The sequence below is a fragment of the Heterodontus francisci genome, chromosome 26 (genome assembly GCF_036365525.1).
Source record: "Heterodontus francisci isolate sHetFra1 chromosome 26, sHetFra1.hap1, whole genome shotgun sequence".
NCBI lineage: Eukaryota > Metazoa > Chordata > Chondrichthyes > Heterodontiformes > Heterodontidae > Heterodontus > Heterodontus francisci.
Window position 1 is genome coordinate 6,929,169 of NC_090396.1, and position 26,739 is coordinate 6,955,907.

The following is a 26,739-nucleotide window of genomic DNA, read 5'->3' on the forward strand; positions in this document are numbered from 1 at the left end:
GGCCGAAGGGCCTGTACTGTGCTGTACTGTTCTATGTTCTAGGTGCAGCAAGCAATTAGGAAGGCAAATAGTATGTTGGCCTTCATTGCAAGAGGATGAGAGTAAGGAGCAAGGATGTCTCACTGCAGTTATACAGGGCCTTGGTGAGACCACATCTGGATTATTGTGTGCAGTTTTGGTCTCCTTATCTGAGGAAGGATGTTCTTGCCATGGAGGGAGTACAAAGAAGATTTACTAGGCTGATTCCTGGGATGGCAGGATTGACATATGAGGAGAGATTGGGTCGACCAGGCCTATATTCACTAGCATTTAAAATAATGAGAGGGGATCTCATAGAAACCTATAAAATTCCAACAGGACTAGACAGGCTAGATGAAGGGAGGATGTTCTCTGTGGCTGGGGAGTCCAGAGCCAGGGGTCACAGTCTCAGGATACTGGGTATGCCATTTAGAACCGAGATGAGGAGAAATTTCTTCACTCAGAGGGTGGTGAGCCTGTGGAGTTCTCTACTACAGAAGGCAGTGGAGGCCAAGTCATTAAATATATTCAAGAAGGTGACAGATATATTTCTTAATGCTAAATGGATCAAGGGATATGGGGAAAAAGCGGGAACAGGGTACTGAATTAGACCATCAGCCATGAACTTTTTTGAATGGCAGAACAGGCCCGAAAGGCCAAATGGCCTACTCCTGCTCCTATTTTCTATGTTTTCTATGTTTTCTATCCCTCCCGCCCTGACCTAATTGAGGCCTGGTTACAGCAACATGCCTCAGCCTCCAGGACCGTCACCTCCAGCAGCAGCCATCACCTCTGTGGTGGCACTGCAGCTATTGACCTCTGATTGGCTGGAAGCTCGCCAAGGGTGGGACTTCTGGCAGCGGGGTCCTAGATCCTATGGAAGGCCTGCCGTTGTCCACTTCAGTGCCTGATTGGCACTACATTCAGCAGGTGTTCCGGAAAAGAAGCATAACGGGGATCTTGGCCCCTGATGTCAAGACCCCCACTGTCAGGATAAAATTCCCACCCATTATTCTTATTAACTACAGGCTGGTGAGTTTAACATCAGTGGTGGGTAAGGTTTTAAAAACAATAATCAATAAAAAGGGTGCAAGGGATAGGCCAAATAATTATAGGCCAGTCAGTCTGACTTTGGTGGTGGGTAAATTGTTCGAATCTATTCTGAGGAACAGGATAAACTGCCACTTAGAAAGGCACGGATTAATTTAGGGATAATCAGCATGGATTTGTTGAGGGAAGGTCGTGTCCTACTAACTTAATTGAGTTTTTTGAGGAAGTAACAAGGAGGATTGATGAGGGTAGTGCAGTGGATCTGGTCTACATGGATTTTAGTAAGGCATCTGACAAGGTCCCATATGGCAGACTGGTCAGTAAAATGAAAGCCCATGGGATACAGGGGAATGTGGCCGGTTGGATCCAGAATTGGCTCAGTGACAGGAAACAAAGGGTAGTAGTCGACGGATGTTTTTGTGAATGGAAAGCTGTTTCCAGTGGCGTTCCACAGGGCTCAGTGTTGGGTCTCTTGCTGTTTGTGGTATATATTAATGATTAGGACTTAAATGTAGGAGGCATGATTGGAAAATTTGCTGATAACACAAAAATTGGCCGTGTAGTTGATAGTGAAGAGAATAGCTGTAGACTCCAGAAAGATACCAATGGTTTGGTTGAGTGAGTAGAAAAGTGGCAAATGGAATTCAATCCTGAAAAGTGTGAGGTAATGCATTTGGGGAGGACAAATAAAGCAAGGGAATACACCATAGATGGGAGGATACTGAGAGGGGTAGAAGAAGTGAGAGACCTTGTACTCACATGTCCACAGGTCCCTGAAGGTGGCAGGACAGGCAGATAGAGTGGTGAAGAAGGCATTTGGAATGCTTTCCTTTATTGGCCGAGGTATAGAATACAAAAGCAGGATATAATGCTGAAACTGTATGAAACACTGGTTAGACCACAGCTGGAGTATTGTGTACAGTTCTGGTCACCACATTACAGGAAGCACATAAAAACAAGAAATGCTGGTAATACTCAGCATGTCTGGCAGCATCTGTGGAGAGAGAAGCAGAGTTAACGTTTCAGGTCAGTGACCCTTCTTCAGAACTAGCAAATATTAGAAATGTAAAAGGTTATAAGCAAAAATAGGAAGGACATAATTGCTCTGGAGAGAGTATCGAGGAGATTTACAAGAATGTTACCAGGGCTTGAGGGTTGCAGCTATGAGAAAAGATTGATTGGCTGGGGTTGTTTTCCTTAGATCAGAGGAGGCTGAGGGGTGACTGAATTGAAGTATACAAAATTATGAGGGGCCGAGATAGAGTAGACAGGAAGGACCTGTTTCTCCTAGCAGAGAGGTCAACAACAAGGGGCACAGATTTAAGGTGTTTGGTAGGAGCATTAGAGGGGACATGAGGAAAATAATTTTCACCCAGAGGGTGGTGTGTGTCTGGAATTCACTGCCAGGAATGACGGTGGAGGAAGAAACCCTCAATTCTTTTAAAAGGTACCTGGACATGCACCTGAAGTGCCACAACCTGCAAAGCTATGGATCAGGCGCTGGAAGATGGGATTAGATTAGGCGGCTAGTTTTTCTGGGGGGATTTCGGCCAGCACGGACACGATGGGCTGAATGGCCTCCTTCTGTGCTGTAATTTTTCTATGGCTCTAAGGAAGCAAATCAACAGGGACTTGGAAAGGTTTCAGTTAATTAAGGAAAACTGACAGATTTGTCAAAGGCAGATTGTGTTTGACTAATCTAATTGAAGTTTTTGATGAAGTCACAGAGACAGTTAATGAAAGGAAAGCAATATATGTTGTCTATATGGATTTTAAGAAAGAATTTGACAAACTGCCACATAAAAAAACTGGTTAACAAAACTGCGGGTCACAGAATAGGTGGTGTTGTATATTGTCACTAGTAGGAGACAGGTTTGATTCCTCGAGCTTGTACAGATTACTGAGTCTTTATAAAGTTTTAAACAACAACTCATTTATTACATTTCAGGAACTATTTTCACTTTCTCTTTAGCAAGTCTAACCCACTGCTGACATCTTGCTGTTTCTCCTTCTTCAGTCTCTACCACATGTGATCTCTGACATCATCACAGTGGGAGGTGTTACCCACACCGTACCAAACATTAACCCTTTCAGACCCTTATACTACAGCTCCCCCCAAGCCTTTGTCCAGATATATTTTTTCTATATACATTCACTTTTATTTACGTCCTAACCCATCTCCCCCCCAGGTCTCTGACGTCACAGATTCAATTTGTCAGGAAGCTTCATGATTCTTCCTAATCATGTTCTTGTCAAACTTGGAAGATCAATATTCTTTCACTGAACTCTTGTTTCTTGACTGTGACGGCCTTTATTGAGGTTTGTAATTTCTGGTGTTCCCTGATTTTCGGGATCAATGTCTGGTTCATCCAAATATATGACTGATTGACATCTTTGATGAGTAGAAATAAGATTTCCCCTCTTTCCTCTTATAGTACCTTCTGAAGAATGTATTAATAATATCTCTGTTGAATTTCATCTCTCTGGATGATCACTCCTTCTCAACTTTTATCTCGTCCCTATACCTTGTCTCCTTCCACCAACTTGGGTAGGTTTCTGGCACAACATCTTCTGCTAAAATTAGAAGTTTGTTGTTTTCAATAAGACTTCTCTCTGTCTTGAACTCTCTGATAATCCTGGACTTCGAGCCCTGGAAGTAGCTTTTTAGGTGGGTTAGGAAATTGTGTTTGAAGGTTCCTCCCCATCAACAGTTTGGATGGTGCTAGTCCACATAGCAATGGAGTAGATCCATAGTTCAGGCGTGCTGTTTGATAGTTCTGACTCCTTTCTCAGCTTCACCACTAGATTGTGGACATTTAGGGGAACTTGAAAGATGTACAAATCCACATTTTTCGGCAAAGTGTGTGAAGTAGTCGTTTGCAAATTGAGGACCATTATCTGACACGATCTGGTCGGGAATGCCATGTGTTACAAAGATCTCCTGTAACATTCAAATGACTATCTCAGTTGTCGTTGTATGCAAATGTTTGACTTCAATCCGTCTTGAGAAGTAATGAATAACCATGAGGTAGGATTTCCCATTAAACATGAAGGGAACCATCCCCAGATGTTCCCATGGTCTGGTTGGAAATTGAATCGACATAAGGGGTTGCCACTGGTCTGGTCTGTGCACTGCATTCTTGGCAATTAGAAATCATTTCTTCTATATCTTTCGATATTCACAGCCACCAGATGGACGACTGAGCCCGTGCTCTACATTTCGTGATATCCATGTGGCCTTGATGTATTATCTCCATGTGTGAGACCGGAATCACCAACCTCTCATCATATACCAACATGTCATCCACAATAGTAAAGTGCTTCCTATACTCAAAGTAGATTTTCATCACTGTACCACTGGGACATTGCTGCAGCCAACCTTGCTTGCAATATTGGCCTATTCGGATGCATTCCTCATCTGGCATCTGAGCATGATGAATTTCTTGGAGCTTTTTTGAACTTGCGGGCCATTGTGATGCAGTGACCTGTGACTATGACTCAATTTCACTAATGAAGTTAACATCCTGTTGGGTAGGATGGTCAACAATAGCTGTGTGTGTGAAGTTTTGGTCTCCTTATCTGAGGAAGGATGTTCTTGCTATAGAGGGAGTGCAGCGAAGATTTACCAGACTGATTCCTGGGATGATGGGACTGACGTATGAGGAGAGAATGAGTTGGTTAGGATTATATTCGCTGGAGTTCAGAAGAGTGAGGGGGGGATCTCATAGAAACCTATAAAATTCTAACAGGACTTGACAGGGTAGATGCAGGAAGGATGTTCCCGATGCTGGGGGAGTCCAGAACCGGGGTCATAGTCTAAGGATACGGGGTAAACCATTCAGGACTGAGATGAGGAGAAATTTATTTTATTTTATTTAGAGATACAGCACTGAAACAGGCCCTACAGCCCACTGAGCCTGTGCTGACCATCAACCACCCATTTATACTAATCCTACATTAATGTGGGCGGCACAGGGGCGCAGTGGTTAGCACCGCAGCCTCACAGCTCCGGGGACACGGGTTCAATTCGAGGTACTGCCTGTGCAGAGTTTGCAAATTCTCCCTGTGACCGCGTGGGTTTTCGCCGGGTGCTCCGGTTTCCTCCCACAGCCAAAGACTTGCAGGTGATAGGTAAATTGGCCATTGTAAATTTCCCCTAGTGTAGGTAGGTGGTAGGGAATATGGGATTACTGTAGGGTTCGTATAAATGGGTGGTTGTTGGTCGGCACAGACTCGGTGGGCCGAAGGGCCTGTTTCAGTGCTGTATCTCTAAATAAAAAAATAAATAAATAAAAATAATCCCATATTCCTACCACATCCCCACCTTCCCTCAATTCCCCTACCACCTACTTCCAAGAGGGGCAATTTACAATGGCCAATTTACCTATCAACCTGCAAGTCTTTGGTTGTGGGAGGAAACCAGAGAACTCAGCAAAAACCCATGCACTCACAGGGAGAACTTGCAAACTCCGTGCAGGCAGTACCCAGAATTGAACCTGGGTCACTGGAGCTGTGAGGCTGCGGTGCTAACCACTGCACCACTGTGCCACTCTCCCCCAGAGAGTGGTGAGCCTGTGGAATTCGTTACCACAGAAAGCAGTTGAGGCCAAAACATTGTATGTTTTCAAGAAGGCGTTAGATATCGCTCTTGTGGCGAAAGGGATCAAAGGATATGGGGGAAAGCGGGAACAGGTTACTGAGTTGGATGATCATAATGAATGGTGGAGCAGGCTCGAAGGGCCGAATGGCCTACTCCGGTTCCTATTTTCTAAGTTTCTATGGATAATGTATCTGCTGAAGTTTGCAGTTTGTCTGTACATATACTCTTTCACATGTGTATCTCATTAGTCTCAACTAGAATCTCTGGATTCTTAAGGCATTCTAGCGAGTTCCTTTTCATCAAGTAAGGAAACTAGGGGTTTGTGATCGGTCTCTATGACAACCTTCAAGCCGATGATATAATGTGGGAACTTTTTGCAAGGCCATGTGACTGCAAGAGCTTCTTTCTCTATGACAGGGTATCCTGTCTCAGTCTCAGACAATGCTTGAGATGCAACATAAACTGGCCTGCAACATCCATCTGACTGTTCTTGGAAAAGGACTGCCTCCAACCCTGTAGATGAGGTGCCTGTTGCAATTATAGTCTATAGTGAAGGGTTATAATGCACTAAGATAGCTGGCGAAATGAGCATTTCCTTGATCCTTTGAAATGCCTGCAGCTGATGTGCACTCCAACACCATGCTTGAGCTTTCTTTAAGAGCTGTTGTAAGGGTTCAGTAACTTGCTCCAGATAGGGCAAAAATGTTGTCAGTTAATTGACCATTCCAAGGAATCGTTGAAGATCTTGGACAAAAGTAGGAATTGGGAATTCCCTTAATGGCTCTCATCTTTTGTGTGTCTGCCATTATGCCCTTGCTACTAACAATGTGCCCTAGGAAACGAATAGACGTTTGAGAATTCACACTTTTCAACAAGTGTCAGTACTTCTTCTTGTCAGTGATTCACTCTAACCCCCAGGTTATATTCTGTGACATATTCACCATGGACTAAGATGTCATCCAAATGGTATATTACTCATTTAAGGCCCTGCAGGATGTTCGACATATTCCTTTGGAATATTTCAGGTGCAGATGTTATACCGAATGGTGAACAATTAAAACAAAATCTTCGGAACGGAGTGATTGATGAAGGTTGTCAGTAACCTTGACTTCTTCACCAAGCTTTCATTTACTGAGGACATCGGATGGATTTCTCGTGACAGGCTTTATTAAGTGAAGTCTACACCAATGCAGATTACCGTTCACTTTAGGATCTAGAACCATTCCCAAGCACCACTCTGTTGGCTTGGTGACAGAAGAAATGACTCCCATCCTGGTCATCTCTTCTAGCTAAAGTTGGACATGTTTTATTAATGGATGTGATATTTTTCTATGCATAAAAAGTCACACCGGTTCCACATCTTTTCTCAACACAATGCTGTATTCGGTCGTAAGGCTTCCTAGACTGGTAAATAATTTTGGAAAGTGTTTTTGGAAGAGACTCCCGATTCTTGCCGCTTAATTTCTTCGACCTTGATAAGGTCTATACAAGCTTTTCTTAAAAGAGAAAATTCTTGATTCTGTAAGACACACAGTGTTTCCAATATCTGCTTTCCCTTGTACTGGAGTGTTGCTTGTAGCTTTCCCTTGACTTTCAGTTCAAAATCTCCTGAAATATGTGACTGTGTGTCTGTTGTTTGTAGGCAATCCGTTGATAACCACGGTTCACTGTCTGATAAAACCATCACACTAGCTGTTATGTGATTGCCTTTAAGGCTGATGTTCCTTCAAGATCTGTGTATGCTAATGAGCCAAGTACCAGGAGACAGTCATGTGATTCGGAGCCAACGTCACTCTACTACTGTAACATCAAGAGGCAAGCTCTGTAAATAGGTAGCTCTGCACTGTGTATAATAGAACATTAGAACATTACAGCGCAATACAGGCCCTTCGGCCCTCGATGTTGCGCCAACCTGTGAAACCATCTGACCTACACTATTCCATTTTCATCCAAATGTCTATCCAATGACCACTTAAATGCCCTTAAAGTTGGCGAGTCTACTACTGTTGCAGGCAGGGCATTCCACACCCCTACTACTCTCTGAGTAAAGAAACTACCTCTAACATCTGTCCTATATCTATCACCCCTCAACTTAAAGCTATGTCCCCTCGTGTTTGCCATCACCATCCGAGGAAAAAGACTCTCACTATCCACCCTATCTAACCCTCTGATTATCTTATATGTCTCTATTAAGTCACCTCTCCTCCTCCTTCTCTCCAACGAAAACAACCTCAAGTCCCTCAGCCTTTCCTCGTAAGACCTTCCCTCCATACCAGGCAACATCCTAGTAAATCTCCTCTGCACCCTTTCCAAAGCTTCCACATCCTTCCTATAATGCGGTGACCAGAACTGCACTCAATACTCCAGGTGCGGTCTCACCAGAGTTTTGTACAGCTGCAGCATGACCTCGTGGCTCCGAAACTCGATCCCCCTACTAATAAAAGCTAACACACCATATGCCTTCTTTACAGCCCTATTAACCTGGGTAGCAACTTTCAGGGATTTATGTACCTGGACACCAAGATCTCTCTGTTCATCTACACTACCAAGAATCTTCCCATTAGCCCAGTACTCTGCATTCCTGTTACTCCTTCCAAAGTGAATCACCTCACACTTTTCCGCATTAAACTCCATTTGCCATCTCTCAGCCCAGCTCTGCAGCCTATCTATGTCCCTCTGTACCCTACAACATCCTTCGGCACTATCCACTACTCCGCCGACCTTCGTGTCATCTGCAAATTTACTAATCCACCCTTCTACACCCTCATCCAGGTCATTTATAAAAATGACAAACAGCAGTGGCCCCAAAACAGATCCTTGCGGTACACCACTGGTAACTGAACTCCAGGATGAACATTTGCCATCAACCACCACCCTCTGTCTTCTTTCAGCTAGCCAATTTCTGATCCAAAGCTCTAAATCACCTTCAACCCCATACTTCCATATTTTCTGCAATAGCCTATCGTGGGGAACCTTATCAAACGCCTCACTGAAATCCATATACACCATATCCACTGCTTTACCCTCATCCACCTGTTTGGTCACCTTCTCGAAAAACTCAATAAGGTTTGTGAGGTAAGACCTACCCTTCACAAAACCGTGCTGACTATCACTAATGAACTTATTCTTTTCAAGATGATTATAAATCCTATCTCTTGTAACCTTTTCCAACATTTTACCCACAACCGAAGTAAGGCTCACAGGTCTATAATTACCAGGGCTGTCTCTACTCCCCTTCTTGAACAAGGGGACAACATTTGCTATCCTCCAGTCTTCCGGCACTATTCCTGTCGACAATGACAACATAAAGATCAAGGACAAAGGCTCTGCAATCTCCTCCCTGGCTTCCCAGAGAATCCTAGGAAAAATCCCATCTGGCCCAGGGGACTTATCTATTTTCACACTTTCCAAAATTGCTAACACCTCCTCCTTGTGAACCTCAATCCCATCTAGCCTAGTAGCCTGAATCTCAGTATTCTCCTCGACAACATTTTCTTTCTCTACTGTAAATACTGACGAAAAATATTCATTTAACGCTTCCCCTATCTCCTCCGATTCCACACACAACTAGTTAGCTGTTTAATAAATCTGTTTTGAGATCTTCAACCAGCTGAACTCCACGCATCTCATTTAAGTTACATCACACAACATGAAAAGCTTCTCTTTACCTAGTGACAGCTGTAGTGAGAAGACAGAATCCAAGATTGAAGACCACAGGAAAACAGCTTGAAAAACGTCCTACATCTAAAAGAGAGAAAGTTAAAAGAAATACTGGCCCAAACAGGGTAAAGAAGAAAAAAAAACTCACCTCAAGCTGTAGAAGACAGAGCTGAATGACAGGCTATGAATCAATCACTGTGTTCGGGTGAGTGCCATTGGTACAGGAACCCCAGTTAAAAATAAAGCTTCGAGGTGCTTGCAAAGTTGATTTTTTTTAAGGTGCAATTACAAAAAAACAGGGAAAACCTAATCCCTATCCCAGGCTGATCGATTTTTTCAAAGGCTCCCCAAGGCTGATCGAGGTCCATGCCATTACAGAAGGCGCCCAACAGCAAAAAGCGCAGGAATCCTCCATTCACGCAGCTTTCATTCACTCAGCCAGAGTGTTTTTAAAAACTCATAAAACCACTCAAGTGTGAAGAATTATCTTTGAACGGCTGTGTAAGCAAGCTCTAGCAGAAAAAGCACTTGAAATGCCTATTGCACAGCTGTATAAATAGACAGATTAGAGTGCTGGAAGCTAGGTAAACAGACAAGCTGCTTCTGTCAATCAAACCAGCCAGTCTAAAGAAGAGATTTTTTTTTAAAGGGAAGACAGTACAGAGTCATAAAGCAATTTATTAAAGCAAGGTTTTAAAGAAAAAGAACAGCAGAGAGATGGATACCAATCTTTCCAGCATAAATTGGAAGCCTTGAATATCCTATCCGAGTTCAAACTGTTCCAACAGAGAATGCAATTATGCTTTACAGACCAAGTAATTGCAGAATCAGAAAAACAGGCTGTAAAAATAATGATAGCAATTGGAAATGAGGGATTACACAGAATCAATACCTCAGGCATATCTGAAGAGGACCAGAAAGATCCCGCAAAGATATGGAAAGTGCTGGAAGACCAACTTCGGACTATGAGTGAATTTTAGAATTCACCACCTGAAATTGATGTCCAACAGGCAACAGCACAGGAATCAATAGACCATTTCATCAGTAGATGCCACAGTAAGGGCAACGAATGCAAATTCTCAGAAGCTGAGCTGTCGGACCGAACAATGGAGCTGGTGATTGTAGCAACACCCATCGTAGCATATCAGAAAGACCTCTTGTGGTGAAAGAAAAGGTCACAGGATGTTGTGGGAGGCAAGGGTGGAGATTGCAAGGGCTCTGACCCTAATTTTTAATTCCTCTCTGGCCACAGGGGAGGTGCCAGAGGACTGGAGAACAGCTAATGTGGTCCCACTATTTAAGAAAGGTTGTAGAGATAAGCCAGGAACTACAGACCAGTGAGTCTCACGTCAGTGGTAGGGAAACTATTGGAGAAAATTCTGAAGGAGGGAATCTATCTCCACTTGGAGAGGCAAAATTTGATTAGGAATAGTCAGCATGGCTTTGTCAGAGGGAGGTCATGCCTAACAAATTTGATTGAATTTTTTGAGCATGTGACCAGGTGTGTCGATGAGGGTAGTGCAATTGATGTAGTTTACATGGATTTCAGCAAAGCCTTTGACAAGGTCCCACATGGGAGACTTATCAAGAAAGCAAATGCACATGGGATACAAGGTAACTTGATAAGGTGGATTCAAAATTGGCTTAGCTGTAGGAGACAGAGAGTGATGACAGACAGCTGTTTTAGTGACTGGAAGCCAGTGTCCAGTGGCATACCACAGGGATCTGTGCTGGGTCCCCTATTGTTTGTCATTTATATAAACGACATAGATGACTATGAGGGGGTTAGGATCAGTAAGTTCACGGATGACACAAAGATTGGCCAAGTGGTTAACAGTGAGGTGGAGTGTCTTAGGTTACAGGAAGATATAGATGGGATGGTCAAATGGGCAGAAAAGTGGCAGATGGAATTTAACCCTGAAAAGTGTGAGGTGATACACTTTGGAAGGAGTAATGTGACATGGAAGTATTCAATGAATGGCCTGACACTGGGAAGTTCCGAGGAACAAAGGGACCTTGGCGTGTTTGTCCATAGATCTCTGAAGGCAGAAGGGCAGGTTAATAGGGTGGTGAAAAAGGCATATGGGACACATTTTTATCAATCGAGGCATAGATTACAAAAGCAGGGAGGTCATGTTGGAGTTGTATAGAACTTTGGTAAGGCCACAGCTGGAGTACTGTGTGCAATTCTGGTCGCCACATTATAGGAAGGATGAGATTGCATTGGAGGGGGTGCAGAGGCGATTCACCAGGATGGTGCCTGGGATGGAACATTTAAGCTATGAAGAGAGGTTGGATAGGCTTGGGTTGTTTTCGCTGGAGCAGGGAAGACTGAGGGGTGACCTGATCGAGGTGTACAAGATTGAGGGGCATGGACAGGGTGGATAGGGAGCAGCTGTTCCCCTTAGTTGAAGGGTCAGTTACGAGGGGACACAAGTTTAAGGTGAGGGGCAGGAGGTTTAAGGGGGATTTGAGGAAGAACTTTTTTACTCAGAGGGTGGTGACGGTCTGGAATGCACTGCCTGGGAGGGTGGTAGAGGCAGGTTGCCTCACATCCTTTAAAAAGTACCTGGATGAGCACTTGGCACGTCATAACATTCAAGGCTATGGGCCAAGTGCCGGCAAATGGGATGAGGTAGACAGGTCAGGTGTCTTTAATGCATCAGTGCAGACGCGATGGGCCGAAGGGCCTCTTCTGCACTGTATTATTCTGTGATTCTGTGATTCACAGCATTGATGCACTACTGGAAGATTGCAGGAAATAAGAGGGCATTATAGCTGGACAACAGCACCTACAAGTACTAGGTGCAGCCAACAGTATCGGCACCATAACTAGGTCGAAAAGAGCAAGTATGCTGTGTGGTATGTCCCACTTACGGTGAAATTGCCCTGCATTTCGAGATCTGTGAAAGGCGTGCAGTGCAAAAGGACACTGGGCCCGCTTATGCAGGAATTCAATCTAAAAAGACACAGCCAGAAGTCACAGAAGGACACAGACAAACAGACAGCTGGTGCAGCAACAGGGCAACAGCAGCAAGGAAAGTGCCAGAGGGCTGTATGAATGCAAGCTGATACATGAAGTCCGTAGTGAAACAGACCTGAGACAAGACCCAGAGAGAAGTAATTCTCAAACAAAAGATGAACAGGCATTCCACATTGTGAACCTGACACATCATGTTGATGAAGTCCAACATCTGGAAGCTTTTGCCACTATTAACATCACGTGCCCAAAGAAAGCTGGCAAGCATACACTCAAGGTCAAGATGGACACTGGCGCTAGTGTAAATAATCTATCAGTCCGAATCCTTAAATACATGTACCGGAGTCGTTGGAAATCATTGATACAACTGACAGGTTATCTGCATACAATGGGTCACCCATTCCTTGCAGTGGCACATTAACAATCTGCAATGCAAATACAGTAAGGCAGCATGGAAACCACAAGCATTCTACCTAATAGATACGAGTGAACCAGCAGTGGCCGGACTACCAGCGTGTAAGGACCTCAACATCATAACTATCTACAAGAGCATTGCCATGAACCGGAACCTGCTCGCAAACTTCGACCAGAACTAAACAGTGCAGTCTGGAAACCCGGCAATAGCACAACTATACCGCGCATTCATTTCTGCTCTCCAGAGAACCGCCAGCACCACAACAAGCCAGAACGGACAGGTACCACCATGAGGCCAAGTGCTCTTCCCCCAACAAGGCCTCGACCTTGAACCCCAGGCCTTCCAATACAGAGAATAATGTTACGGCCAGGTGAGGAAGGGGGTTTCAGGCTCCCCTTTTGCCCCTTCTCTGGTTTGACCAGAACAGGGTGGTGATTTAACTTACCAACTCAGTGAGCACATGCTCCTGTTACTCTAATATATACTTACAAATGAACCAATCAGACAGGTTTTCTTGAATTTAAACAAGAAAGATGTAAATTTATTAACTTTATTACTCTAAACCGGGTAAAATTTCTAAAATACGCAATGCAACCATGCTTACATTCATACGAGAGACACACACACACCCACAAATAGATACAGAGAGGAAACAGCAGAGTTAGGAGGTTGGAGTAGAGGCCTTAAAAATAGAATTTAAGTATGGAAGTGTAGTCCCAGTGTCCTTAGGTGAAATTGAAGTCTTGAAGTCCTTGCTGGGCCACGTGCACAATTCCAGCTTGCTTCTCTGGTTCTGGAAGGCCGAAGAGAGCCTTTATCCATCCTCCTTGTTGATGACTGTGAGGATTTGTAGATTTGAGATTTAGCTGCAGCTTTCCTGGGACTTTGTTGGAGAGGGAGAGAGGAGAGATGTTCCTTCCTTAGAGTTCAGTTACTGTCTTCTTTCTGAGGCACAATTCACAAAGTTACACAGGCAGTCATGTCATGTGACCACCACTTTGTTTGAAGCAGAAGAATAATCTTTGAAATTCAAAGTTGTTCAGAAATACTTGGTGGGGGGCGGCAGTTGGCTCTTTTAAAGTCAATGGGTGCCAATGGCTTTTGATGACCAACATTGATAAAACCATTCTAGGTAATTGACTCAAAGAGCTCTCCCATTGTTCTGGCTAGACTGGATAATCACCTCTGTCTCCCAGCTGGCCTTTGGCTTCTCATATGCAAATTGTGCATGGCCATCTTCAGCTGTTCTGTTCTGCTTTTTAAAAGTTATTTGTAATAATGGCCAGCAAAAAGTCTCAGGCAGATTTCCATATGATGAAATTAATATTTGGCATGTGGGTTTTCCATCACAAGGAGGAGAGGCAAAGGACATGCAATGTCCTGAGAGGCAGGGGAAGAATAAGTTACATAGAAACATAGAAAAATAGGAGCAGGAGTAGGCCATTCAGCTTCGCCATTCAATACGATCATGGCTGATCGTCCAAACTCAGTAACCTGTTCCCGCTTTCCCCCCGTAGCCCTTGATCTCTTTAGCCCTAAGAACTATATCTAACATTTTCTTGAATATATTTAATGATTTGGCCTCAACTACTTTCTGTGGTAGAGAATTCCATAGGTTCACCATTCTCTGGGTGAAAAAATCCCTCCTCATCTCAGTCCTAAATGGCTTAACCCTTATCCTTAGACTGTGACCCCTGGTCCTGGACTCCCCCGCCATCGGGAACATCCTTCCTGCATCTAGTCTGTCCAGTCCTGTTAGAATTTTGTAGGTTTCTATGAGATCCCCTCTTATTCTCCTAAACTCTAGCGAATACAAGCCTAATCGACCCAATCTCTCTTCATATGTCAGTCCTGCCATCCCAGGAATCAGTCTGATGAACCTTCGCTGCACTCCCTCCATAGCAAGAATATCCTTCCTCAGATAAGGAGACCAAAATTGCACACAATACGCCAGATGTGGTCTCACCAAGGCCTTGTATAATTGCAGCAAGACATCCTTGCTCCTGTACTCGAATCCTCTCGCTATGAAGGTCAACATACCATTTGCCTTCATAACTGCCTGCTGCACCTGCATGCTTTCTTGCAGCGACTGGTGCACAAGGACACCCAGGTCTCGCTGCACCTCCCCCTTTCCCAATCTATCGCAGTTCAGATAATAATCTACCTTTCTGTTTTCGCTTCCAAAGTGGATAACCTCACATTTATGTTAAAGTTGAAGCATTGTCTGTTGGTTCTTCAACATGAGGTGCCGGAACTTTCCAAGAATGACAAGACCTCAGAAGTGGTCATCTTGAGAAAAGCAACAGAGTATATTAACAGGCTGAAGGCTGAGCAACAGAAACTGAATGCAGAGAGGGAGAAACTTCAGAAAGAACAGCAACAGGTGAGACACAAACTCTCTGAGCAAGAGTTGTCAAACCACCAAGATGATTATATGGACTTTTGAGCCTTTATATTTGTGAATTTCACAATCTCTATCCATGTGTAAATAATTATGATGTTATCTAATGTTATGTGTTTTTACTATTAGGATACAAAACTTATCTTTGGAAAGAAGGGAGATGTGTGATGCCTTTAAGAGTGACGTCCCTTTAAGATCTTAGTATGCTAATGAGCCAAGTACCAGGACACAGTCATGTGACTCGGAGCCAAGGTCACTCTGCCACTGTAACACCAAGAGGCAAGTTCTGTAAATAAAAGCAAAACACTGCAGATGCTGTAAAAACAGAAAGTGCTGAAAAGACAAAAGGAGTATTTCCAGCACTTTCTAAGTTCTGTAAATAGCTCTGTACAGTATATAATAGTTATCTGTTTAATAAACCTGTTTTGAGATCTTCAACCAACTGATCTCCACGCATCTCATTTATGTTGCATCAGACAACATAAAAAGCTTCTCATTACAAGCTCCAGTTTCCAGATTAAAGTTGGTGATATGTCTGTTGACATAAATATTTGCAGTCCAGGATTCATGATTAGGGTCATTGATCTGACCAAGGAAGTCTTCTGATAACTCTTCCGAAGGAGATTGTTCCACTTCGCTAATAACTCTATGCATGAAAGTTTTTTCTTTGGAACTTTTGAAAACAAAGCTTTTATTTCGGCACATCTTCTCGAATGGCCAATTTTCTTGCAGTGAAAGCATTCTGCTTTGTTTGTAGGACACTGTTGACACCTGTGAGTCTTTTTGGTGCCACTGTGCTGGCAGAGTTTAATGGTGTCTTGCATCTTATTTCTGGTGCTTCATAACATTCAAGGCTATGGGCCAAGTGCTGGCAAATGGGATTAGGTAGACAGGTCAGGTGTTTTAATGCATCGGTGCAGACTCGATGGGCCGAAGGGCCTCTTCTGCACTGTATTAATCTGTGATTCTTTTACAGTCCTGAGCTTAAGGAACTGTACGGTCATTGGAGATTTCCTGACCCAACGTTTGTCTTCACCTCTAAGGACTGCTCTGATCTGGTTACGGACCTCGGCTTGTCTCACCAGCTGTATTGATTTTTCTAGGCTGAGGTCTTCTTTAGCCTGCAATAAATCTGAAAAGGAATCATCAGCAATACCCACTACAATGCAGTCTCCACTGCATCTGCATCTTCAACTAGCCTGCAAAGGTAATTAATTAAAGCATCAACAGATTCACCTTCTTTCTGGACTCTTCTGTTAAATCTAGCCCTTTCTAGGAATTTATTGCTCCTCAAGTTAAAGTACTTATCGAAGGCTTTTAAAACTTCATTAGATTTGTCGGATGTTTCATTAATGCCTTGTCTAGCAATAACATCGTCTGCTAGATGTTGCAAATGCTTCAGCCTTGTCTTTCGCACTGATGTGCTGGGCTCCCACATCTTTGAGGATGGGGATATTTGTGCAGCCGCCTCCTGCTGTCAGTTGTTTAAATTATCCACCACCATTCATGACCGGATGTGGCAGGACTGCAGAGCTTAGGTCTGATTCGTTGGTTGTGGGATCGCTTAGCTCTGTCTATCGCATGCTGCTTCCACTGTTTAGCATGTAGTAGTTCTGGGTTGTAGCTTCACCAGGTTGGCATATTATTTTTACATACGCCTGGTGCTGCTCCTGGCATCTCCATGCTCTCCTGTACTCCTCATTGAACCAGGGCTGGTTCCCCAGCTTGATGGTAATGGATGTGGTGAAGGATGTGCTGGGTCATGAGGTTGAATAGCTCTGCTTCTGATGTTCCCACAGCTTAAAGCAGAAAAGTCCCTGATCCAGATGAGCTCCATCCTAACTTGCTGTGGGAACAATGGGTGAAATAGCGGAAGCTCTGGCCTCAATCTTCCAATCCTCCAGATGACTTGACAATTGTAGAATTTTACACGCCTGTTTATAAAAGGCGGAGAGGCATTAACCTGACAACAATAGACCAATCAGCCTAACGTCAGTGATGGGGAAACTTTTAAAGACAACAATCCGGGACAAATTTAATTGTCATTTGAAAACATTGGGGCTACTAAATGAAAGCCAGCAGAAATTTATTAAATACAAATTGTGTTTGATCAACATGATTGACTTCTTTGGAGAGGGTTGATGAGGGCAGTAATGTTTATGTGTTTGATGCAGTACTACATAATAGACTTGCTCACAAAATTGAAGTCAATAGGATTTTAGGGACAGTGGCAGTGTGGATATGAATTGGCTAAGGGACAGAAAGCAGAGAGTAGTGATGAACTTTAGTATACTGTGATGTTCCCCAGCTGTTACTGGCAGCACTGCACTTTTTAATTAATGATCTGGGCTTGGGTATAACTTTAAAGATTGCAAAAGACACAAAGTTTTGAAATGTAATAAAGTTTAAGGAGGATATTGATAGACTTCAAGAGGACATAAACAGATTGGTGGAATGGGCAAACACATGGTAAATGAAATTTAATGCAGAGAAGTGTGAAGTGAGACATTTTGAAAGGATGAATGAGGAGAGGCAATATAAACTAAAGGGCACAATTCTATAGGAGACAGGCCTGGCTACGTTGCCCCCACCCATGGACTAATATCCAGCTCATTGCCTGGGCTCTCAAATGAAGAATGGCCATTTGGGTAAGGGCAGCGAATACTGCAGAGCCCAGCAAGACTCTGCGCCTTCAGGAGGGGAGCAAAAAAAAAAAACGACTGAATACACCTTTGCTGTGCTTATTTCTGTTGTGTTATTGCTTTAAATACTACAGTGTTGCTTTAAGGGGTGTATCCTAAACGGCTGTCCAGCATCCAGACAGGGTATGATGCACGGACGGACCCATGCGACTGGCAGTCACTCACTGCAGGCACTCACTGTAAGCAGCTAGCGATGCAACCACTATGTTAGAACATTCCCAGGACTGCTGTGGATGTTCGTACCTTCAGTAAAAGAACTTACCTTATAGATTCACTGATTGTGTCTGTGTGAATCACATAACAAGTTCCATTTGATGAACTAAAGAACATGCTTACTAAATGATTTCAGCTGTGGCTCAGTTGGTACCTCTCTCACCTCAGAGTCAGAGGGTTGTGGCCTCAAGTCCCAATCCAAAAACTTGAACACAAACATCCAGGTTGACACTCCCAGTGCAGTACTGGAAGGTGCTGCACTGGCAGAGGTGCTGTCTTTCAGATGCGATGTTAAACCAAATGGATGTAAAAGATCCCATCTTTCAAAGAAGAGCATCAGAGTTCTTCTGGCCAATGTTTATTCCTCAATTAACATCAAAAAAACAGATTGACTGGTCATTATCTCATAACTGTTTGTGGGAGATTGCTGTGCACAAATTGCCTGTCATGTTTCCTACATTATAACAGAGAATACAGATATTATACATTGTCTGTAAAGTGCTTTGGTTCATTCTGAGGCCATGAAAGGCACCTTTAACCTCTGCACTCACCTTCACCCTCTGCCACTTCAAGGGTTCCTGCTGTGGGTCAATAGTTTTTGGTTTTTTATGTATTTTGTGGACGCTTAGAAGGACTGCATAAGATGTTACACGGAACTGATGCAAGTAGTAATCATGCCTGTAGGAGGAACGGAGGTGCCATCAGGATTCATAGAGAAATGCTAGTCATCTCAAACATACTGCCATGCCAAAAGCTCAGGCAAACCTTTGTGTTACTTGAAGCCTGAGGTTTGGCTGGAATTTCACCCTCCCTACAAGTAGGGGGCATTTCCAACCCATTCTCAACCCAGCCCACTTATATAACATCAATAAGTGTCCCACCTTCATCAGGGATAGGGTGGCCAGTTCTGGTTGGACATACTCCTGGAAGTGTCATCACATGACCTCATGTGATCCAATCACACACTCCTGCCATTGGTCACCTGACACATCCATCCTCATGGAGTCCCGCCTGATTCTTGACTTTCAGTCAAATGGTATTTTCTCCCCACCATGTCTGATATTATTACGACTAATCAGCAAAACTTTCAAAGAAAAAATAAAAAAAACACAATTATTTTTAATCTCCAATGATTTTCCTCCCAGAGTTAATCACAGTTTTAGAAATTAATACATAATAATTAATTAATAAGATAAAAATAAAACATATGGGATCTTGGGCTTCATAAATAAATGCATTGAGTACAAAAGCAGGAAAGTTATGCTGAACCTTTATAAAGCTCTGGTTAGGCCACAACTGGAGTATTGTGTTCAGTTCTGGTCACCATACTTTAGGGCCCTTGAGAGGGTACAGAGCAGATTAACCAGAGTGATTCCAGGGATGGCAGATTTTAGCTACAAGGTTAGGTTGGAGAAGGTTGTTTTCCTTGGAGCAACGGAGATTTGATCAAATTGTACAAGATTATGACATTTTTAGATAAAGTAGACAAAGAAAAGATAATCCCATTAGCTAACGGTACAAGGACTAGGGGACACAGATTTGAAGTTTTAGGAAAGATATACAGAGGGAAATATGAACAAAGAACAGTACAGCACAGGAACAGGCCATTCGGCCCTCCAAGCCTGCACCGATCATGATACTTGTCTAAACTAAAACCTTCTGCACTTCCACGGACCGTATCCCTCTATTCCCATCCTATTCATGTATTTGTCAAGATGCCTCTTAAACGTCGCTATCGTACCTGCTTCCACCACCTCCCCCGGCAGCAAGTTCCAGGCACTCACCACCCTCTGTGTAAAAAACTTGCCTCGCACATCCCCTCCAAGCTTTGCCCCTCGCACCTTAAACCTATGGCCCCTCGTAACTGACTCTTCCACCCTGGGAAAAAGCTTCTGACTATCCACTCTATCCATGCCACTCATAACTTTGTAAACCTCTATCAGGTCACCCCTCCACATCCGTCATTACAGTGAAAACAATCCGAGTTTATCCAACCTCTCCTCATTGCTAATACCCTCCAGACCAGGCAACATCCTGGTAAACCTCTTCTGTACCCTCTCCAAAGTCTCCACATCCTTCTGGTAGTGTGGCGACCAGAATTGTACGCAATATTCCAATTGTGGCCTAACTAAGGTTCTGTACAGCTGCAGCATGACTTGCCAATTTTTATACTCTATGCCCCGACCGATGAAGGCAAGCATGCCGTATGCCTTCTTGATTACCTTATCCACCTGCGTTGTCACTTTCAGTGATCTGTGGACCTGTATGCCCAGATCTCTCTGCCTGTGTCGTCCGCAAACTTACTAATCAGACCAGCTACATTTTCTTCCAAATCATTTATATATACGACAAACAGTAAAGGTGCCAGCACTGATCCCTGCGGAACACCACTAGTCACAGCCTTCGATTCAGAAAAGCACCCTTCCACTGCTACCCTCTGTCTTCTATGACCGAGCCAGCTCTGTATCCATCTTGCCAGCTCACCTCTGATCCCGTGTGACTTCGCCTATTGTAGCAGTCTGCCATGAGGGACCTTGTCAAAGCCTTTACTGAAGTCCATGTAGACAACATCCACTGCCCTTCCATCAATCATCTTCATCACTTCCTCAATAAACTCGATCAAGTTAGTGAGACACGACCTCCTCTTCACAAAACCATGCTGCCTCTCACTAATAAGTTCTTAGCTCCTAATAGGCTCCTAAGACAGCACCTTCCAAACCAGCAACCTCTACCACCTCGAAGGACAAGAGCAGCAGATGCATGGGAACATCACCACCTGCAAGTTCCCATTCAAGTCACACGCCATCCTGACTTGGAACTATATCGCCGTTCCTTCACTGTCGCTGGGTCAAAATCCTGGAACTCCCTTCCTATCAGCACTGTGGGTATACCTACCCCACATGGACTGCAGCAGTTCAAGAATGCAGCTCACCACCACCTTCTCAAGGACAATTAGGGATGAGCAATAAATGCTGGCTTGGACAGCGACGCCCACATCCCATGAATGAATTTTTAAAAAGTCCATTTGTTTCCAAATGGGGGTAAATCCTGTCCCAAAGAACCCTCTCCAATAATTTCCCTACCACTGACGTAAGGCTCACCGGCCTATAATTTCCTGGATTATCCTTGCCACCCTTCTTAAACAAAGGAACAACATTGGCTATTCTCCAGTCCTCTGGGACCTCACCTGTAGCCAATGAGGATACAAAGATTTCTGTCAAGGCCCCAGCAATTTCTTCCCTTGCCTCCCTCAGTATTTTGGGGTAGATCCCATCAGGTCCTGGGGATTTATCTACCTTAATGCTTTTCAAGACGCCCAACACCTCCTCCTTTTTGATAACGAAATGTCCCAGACTATCTACACTCCCTTCCCTAGACTCATCATCCACCAAGTCCTTCTCTTTGGTGAATACTGATGCAAAGTACTCATTTAGTACCTCGCCCATTTCCTCTGGCTCCACACATAGATCCTCTGTCCTTGAGTGGGCCAACCCTTTCCCTGGTTACCCTCTTGCTCTTTATATACGTATAAAAAGCCTTGGGATTCTCCTTAATCCTGAAGAAGAACTTTTTTACGCAGCGAGTGGTAATTACCTGGAACTGTCTGCTCATTAGGGAGGTGGAAGCAGAGACGATGAATGATTTCCAAAGGAAAATGGATGGGCACGCAAAGGAAATAAATGTGCACGGCTCCCAATATCAAGTGAGACTGATTGGATTGCTTTACAGAGCTTTCGGTGCCATAGTGCCTGTATGACTCTATCATTTATTTCCTGCAAACTCTAGAGGATTGGCAACCACACTCAGGGAGAGTCCTGGTGAAAGAGGCAGGGGCTTTCATAAACAGAGCTGCTACAGGCCTCAGGTACTTGCTCCAGGGCTGCTCAATTCCCTAACCCTCTGGGCTGTGCATTTAACAGACAGACTGGGGCAGACTTTCTAAATTTTAACACACCTGTCACTTTGGCCACTATAGCAACCAGTATTGCCAGGGCACAAATGGCAGAAACTAAATCAATCGATATTTTACAAAACTCTTCATTCGCACCTAATTTTCAATATTGGGAGAAGTATATTCTATAGTTCCTGTAACTTTTGGTGGGAAATTCCAGAAAGATCTGTGCTTGAGCAACCAGCAGAGCAGCTCCCTGACTGATTTCTCACTGCAGCCTGCTCGAGCTAGGCCTGGGAGGCTGTGTTGCTTCACCAGATCAGCCTGGGGGTGTTTGATGGAACAGTGTAGAGGGAGCTTTACTCTGTATCTAACCCCGTACTGTACCTGTCCTCAGAGTGTTTGATGGGGGACAGTGTAGAGGGAGCTTTACTCTGTATCTAACCCTGTGCTGTACCTGTCCTGGGAGTGTTTGATGGGGACAGTGTAGAGGGAGATTTACTCTGTATCTAACCCCGTTTTTTTTTTTTCTTTTTTACTCTGTATCTAACTTCGTGCTGTACCTGTCCTGGGAGTGTTTGATGGGGACAGTGTAGAGGGAGATTTACTCTGTATCTAATCCCGTTTTATTTTTATTTTTTTATTTTTTACTCTGTATCTAACCCATGCTGTGCCTGTCCTGGGAGTGCTTGATGGGGACAGTGTAGAGGGAGATTTACTCTGTATCTAACCCATTTTTTTTTTACTCTGTATCTAACCCCGTGCTGTACCTGTCCTCGGAGTGTTTGATGGGACAGTGTAGTTTAGTTTAGTTGAGTTTAGTGATACAGCACTGAAACAGGTACTGCGCTGTAATGTTCTATGGTCTATGAAACAGGCCCTTCGGCCCACTGAGTCTGTGCCAACCATCAACCACCCATTTATACTAATCCTACACTAATTCCATATTCCTATCACATCCCCACCTGTCCCTATATTTCCCTACCACCTACCTATACTGGGGGCAATTTATAATGGCCAATTAACCTATCAACCAGCAAGTCTTTGGCATGTGGGAGGAAACCGGAGCACCCGGAGGAAAACCACGCAGACACAAGGAGAACTTGCAAACTCCACACAGGCAGTACCCAGAATTGAACCCGGGTCGCTGGAGCTGTGATGTTGCGGTGCTAACCACTGCACCACTGTGCTTTACTCTGTATCTAACCCCGTGCTGTACCTGTCCTGGGAGTGTTTGATGGGGACAGTGGAGAGGGAGCTTTACTCTGTATCTAACCCCCGTGCTGTACCTGTCCTGGGAGTGTTTGATGGGGACAGTGTAGAGGGAGCTTTACTCTGTATCTAACCCCATGCTGTACCTGTCCTGGGAGTGTTTGATGGGGACAGTGTAGAGGGAGCTTTACTCTGTATCTAACCCCCGTGCTGTACCTGTCCTGGGAGTGTTTGATGGGGACAGTGTAGAGGGAGCTTTACTCTGTATCTAACCCCGTTTTTTTTTTTTTCTTTTTTTTTCTTAGGGAGCTTTACTCTGTATCTAACCCTGTTTTTTTCAATTAAAAACAGGTAAATAAAAGAAAACTCAAATTAAAATGTCACTTTCAGCATCGATTGATGCACTCCAGCTCCTACAGTCCCCACCAGTCACGGAAGGCGTCAAGCGAACAGGTGGACACCGCATGCTCCTTCTGCAGGGACACCCAGGCATGAATGTAACCTTGGAAGAGGGGCAGGCAATCAGACGGACAGATCCCCCGAAAGCCCGCAGCCTGGACCTGTGAATTGCCACCTTGGCCAGGCCCAGGAGCAGCCCAATGAGAAGAAAGTAAAAGAACCTTTAGGGATGAGTGGCCATAATATGACAGAATTTTACATTATGGTTGAAAGTGAGGTAGTTCAAACTGAAACCAGGGCATTAAATTTGAATAAAGGCATTTATGATGGTATGAGGGGCAAATTGGCTGTGGTGGATTGGGAAAATACATTAAAACGTATGACAGTACATAGGCAATGGATAGTCTTTAAAGAATTATTACATAGTTTACAGCAACTGTACATTCCTTCAAGGCACAAAAACCCCAAAGGTAAAGGCAGTGAACTGTGGATAACAAAGAAACAGCAGAAGGGACATGTTGTTTGATACGATCCGCCAGTCTTTGGGATGTACGGCCTACATACCTAGCATCACACTGGCATTGAACTTCATACATCATATTACTCACTTGTGTGATAGGCAGGACAGGCCTTGGGCCTGTTCATTCGTTTGCACAATATACAGAGAGAAATGATGTGATCAGGGTAGCCATTGTCACGCAGGATGTCTTTGATTCACCCTATTTCAGCATCAAGCTTGCATGGTGAACAAATGGCTCGGGCCCTATTTACGAGGTAGCTGATAAAGCCAATCTTATAGTGTGTGGAACTGTAAGAATCCCAACACGTGTATTGACCAGTGAAGGTAGGTTTGCGGCAGACCCTGGTAGAGAACCCCTTAATGGCAAGCAAAGATTGCCCCTCTTTGGCAGCAGGACGATGACCGCCCTGCGCCACAAGAGGGGCATCTCCCAGTCGCCAGGCTTTCCCCAGGACCCATGCATAATCGCCCCCTAGGATGTCCCAGAATACCCTGAGGAACTCCGCGGTCAGCCCATCCAGCCCTGGATGTTTGCCCCTTAAGAACTGATGGTTGGCGTCGGTCAGCTCCGCCAATGTTAGTGGAGCCTCCAATCCTTCGGCGCCCTCCGGGCTGACCTTCGGCAGGTCCTCCCACAAACTCTCCTCGCTGTACGGATCTGGAGTGAACAATGTGCTGTAATAGGTAGGAACTAACAGGCCCATTCCCTCTGGATCAGTGATGGAGGATCCGTCATTGGCCAGCAGCTCGATGAGCTGCTTACTGAACCCCTGCCATTATTCTAACGAGTGAAGAAGGGTGAGGTGTGGTCCACATTTTCTAGGATCTGGATCCGCGACCTCACGTACATGCCTCGGGACCCTACGAGCTGCAGGTCCCTCAGCGTGCCCTTCTTTTTGTATGCCTGCCACAGGGCCAGGTCCACGACGGCCTGACCAAGATGGGACTCCAGGTCGAGCATCTCCCTGTTCAGGCGCCTGATCTCGGCCTCTCTCCTTTTGATCAACTCCTTCGCGTGCTCCTGACAGAAGACACGGATGTCAGTCTTGCCCACATCTCACCACAGCCTCAAGGAGGTGAAGCCCCCCGTTTCCTTCTCCAATCAGCCCAGAATCAATGGATTAAGTCCTGGAATTGCTTGTCCTCCAGCAGCCGGTTGTTAAAGTGCCAGTACGTAGACCCTGTCCGCCCTCATGCGGAGCGGAGTGAACTCCGCCCTCACCAGGTGCTGGTCCAAGCACAGCACCAGTCGCATGGAGGCCGCCAAAACACAGGAGACATATGCCTGCAAAATGTAGAGGCAGTCCAGCTGGAGTCGGGATGGAGATTCCGCCAGACGTCCACCAAGTCGAGGGAGGTGATCAGTTCCCACAACTTCTCCACTGACGCTTGGCCATGCTGGAGACCGGAGCGATCCCCCACCTTGAGGGTACAGTTAAAAATCTCCCACGAGGATGATGCACTCGCCACTATTGATGGAGCTCAAGAGAGTGAACACTTCTTACAAGAAGCGCGCTTGCAACGCGCCAGGCCTGGGCACATACACGTTCCCAAAGTGGAGCGGCACGCTACTCAGGCGAACGGCGAGGTGGAGCAAATGGCCTGGCACAAGCTCCTTGACCCCCAAGATCTCCGGCTGAAAGGTCGGGGCCAACAAGATAGCCACCCCACTAGAAATAGGGGTGAGGTGACTCATGTAGACCCCACCCTGCCACTCCAGGAACCAGGTGGCTTCGTCTGCCGGAACGGTGTGGGTTTCCTGCAGAAAGCTCACCGCGAATCTCCCTTCCTTGAGGACTGAGAGATTATGAAATCTGCGGTGAGCCCCCCTGCTGCCTTTGGCTATGGTTATCTTCATGTCAAAAGTACACTTCACTGTGAGGAAGGAGTGGAAGTGATCCTCGTCTTTGACTCCCCAGAAACTCATTGAGGAACACTTTAAACCGGCACCTCACAACCTGTTTCATATTCACATCCTTCCTGCCCTTCTTGAGGGCGGCACAGACAGACCGGGTTATCAGCACCAGATTCAACCACCGCCCCAAGGCCAGCTAAACTTTATTGCGGCAACCCCTGTAGGCCGCAAGGAAGTCCCGGAGTTCTGCAATGGGGATGAGAGGAGGCTCGGAATGGAAGTATGAGGGAGTCGACTGCCTCACTGCTGACGGATTCAACATCGTCTTCTATGCCCTGCACCAAGTCCCCATCGTCCTCCAGGTTGTCACTGCTAGCGGCCGACACACCCATCACACACTGTCACGAGGTCCCACCTCTGTCACGATCTCGCCCCCAGGATCGGTGGCGGAGGAGTCCTTCCTGGGCTCTTCCAAGGAATGTGGGCCCATGGGCACCAATAGTTCAGAACCCATCCCTGCCTCCGTCCCCAGGCTAGTCAGCAGCCCAGTGGAGACAGTTGTTCCCGACTCCGGAAATCCAGCTGGAGCCAGGACTGGAGCCGGAGAGTGGAGGCCATCTCCTGCCCCGCCAGCGCCCACAGGCCCAGCAGGCGGGGGACTATTTGCATTAGTAAATGGGTTGGGTACAGCCCGGGTGGCAGCAACAGGCAGCTGGCACGGTTGACCCTCCCAACTCCAGCCCCCACCCAGGACATCTGACTCAGCAGCAGATGGAATGTTGTCTCCTGGGCGTCCACAGACCGCCCCCCACCCTCACAGGC

General features: G+C 45.2%; 1 protein-coding gene across 1 annotated transcript in view; it reads right to left on the reverse strand.

Annotated features, from left to right (window-relative positions):
• The window catches only part of LOC137384522 (protein HEATR9-like), a 282,848-nt gene that overhangs the window by 172,462 nt on the left and 83,647 nt on the right, over positions 1 to 26,739 (reverse strand). Inside the window, exon 7 of the mRNA XM_068058659.1 lies at positions 18,591 to 18,717. Coding sequence (XP_067914760.1) covers positions 18,591 to 18,717 — 127 coding nt within the window. The remainder of the gene's footprint in view (positions 1 to 18,590; positions 18,718 to 26,739) is intronic.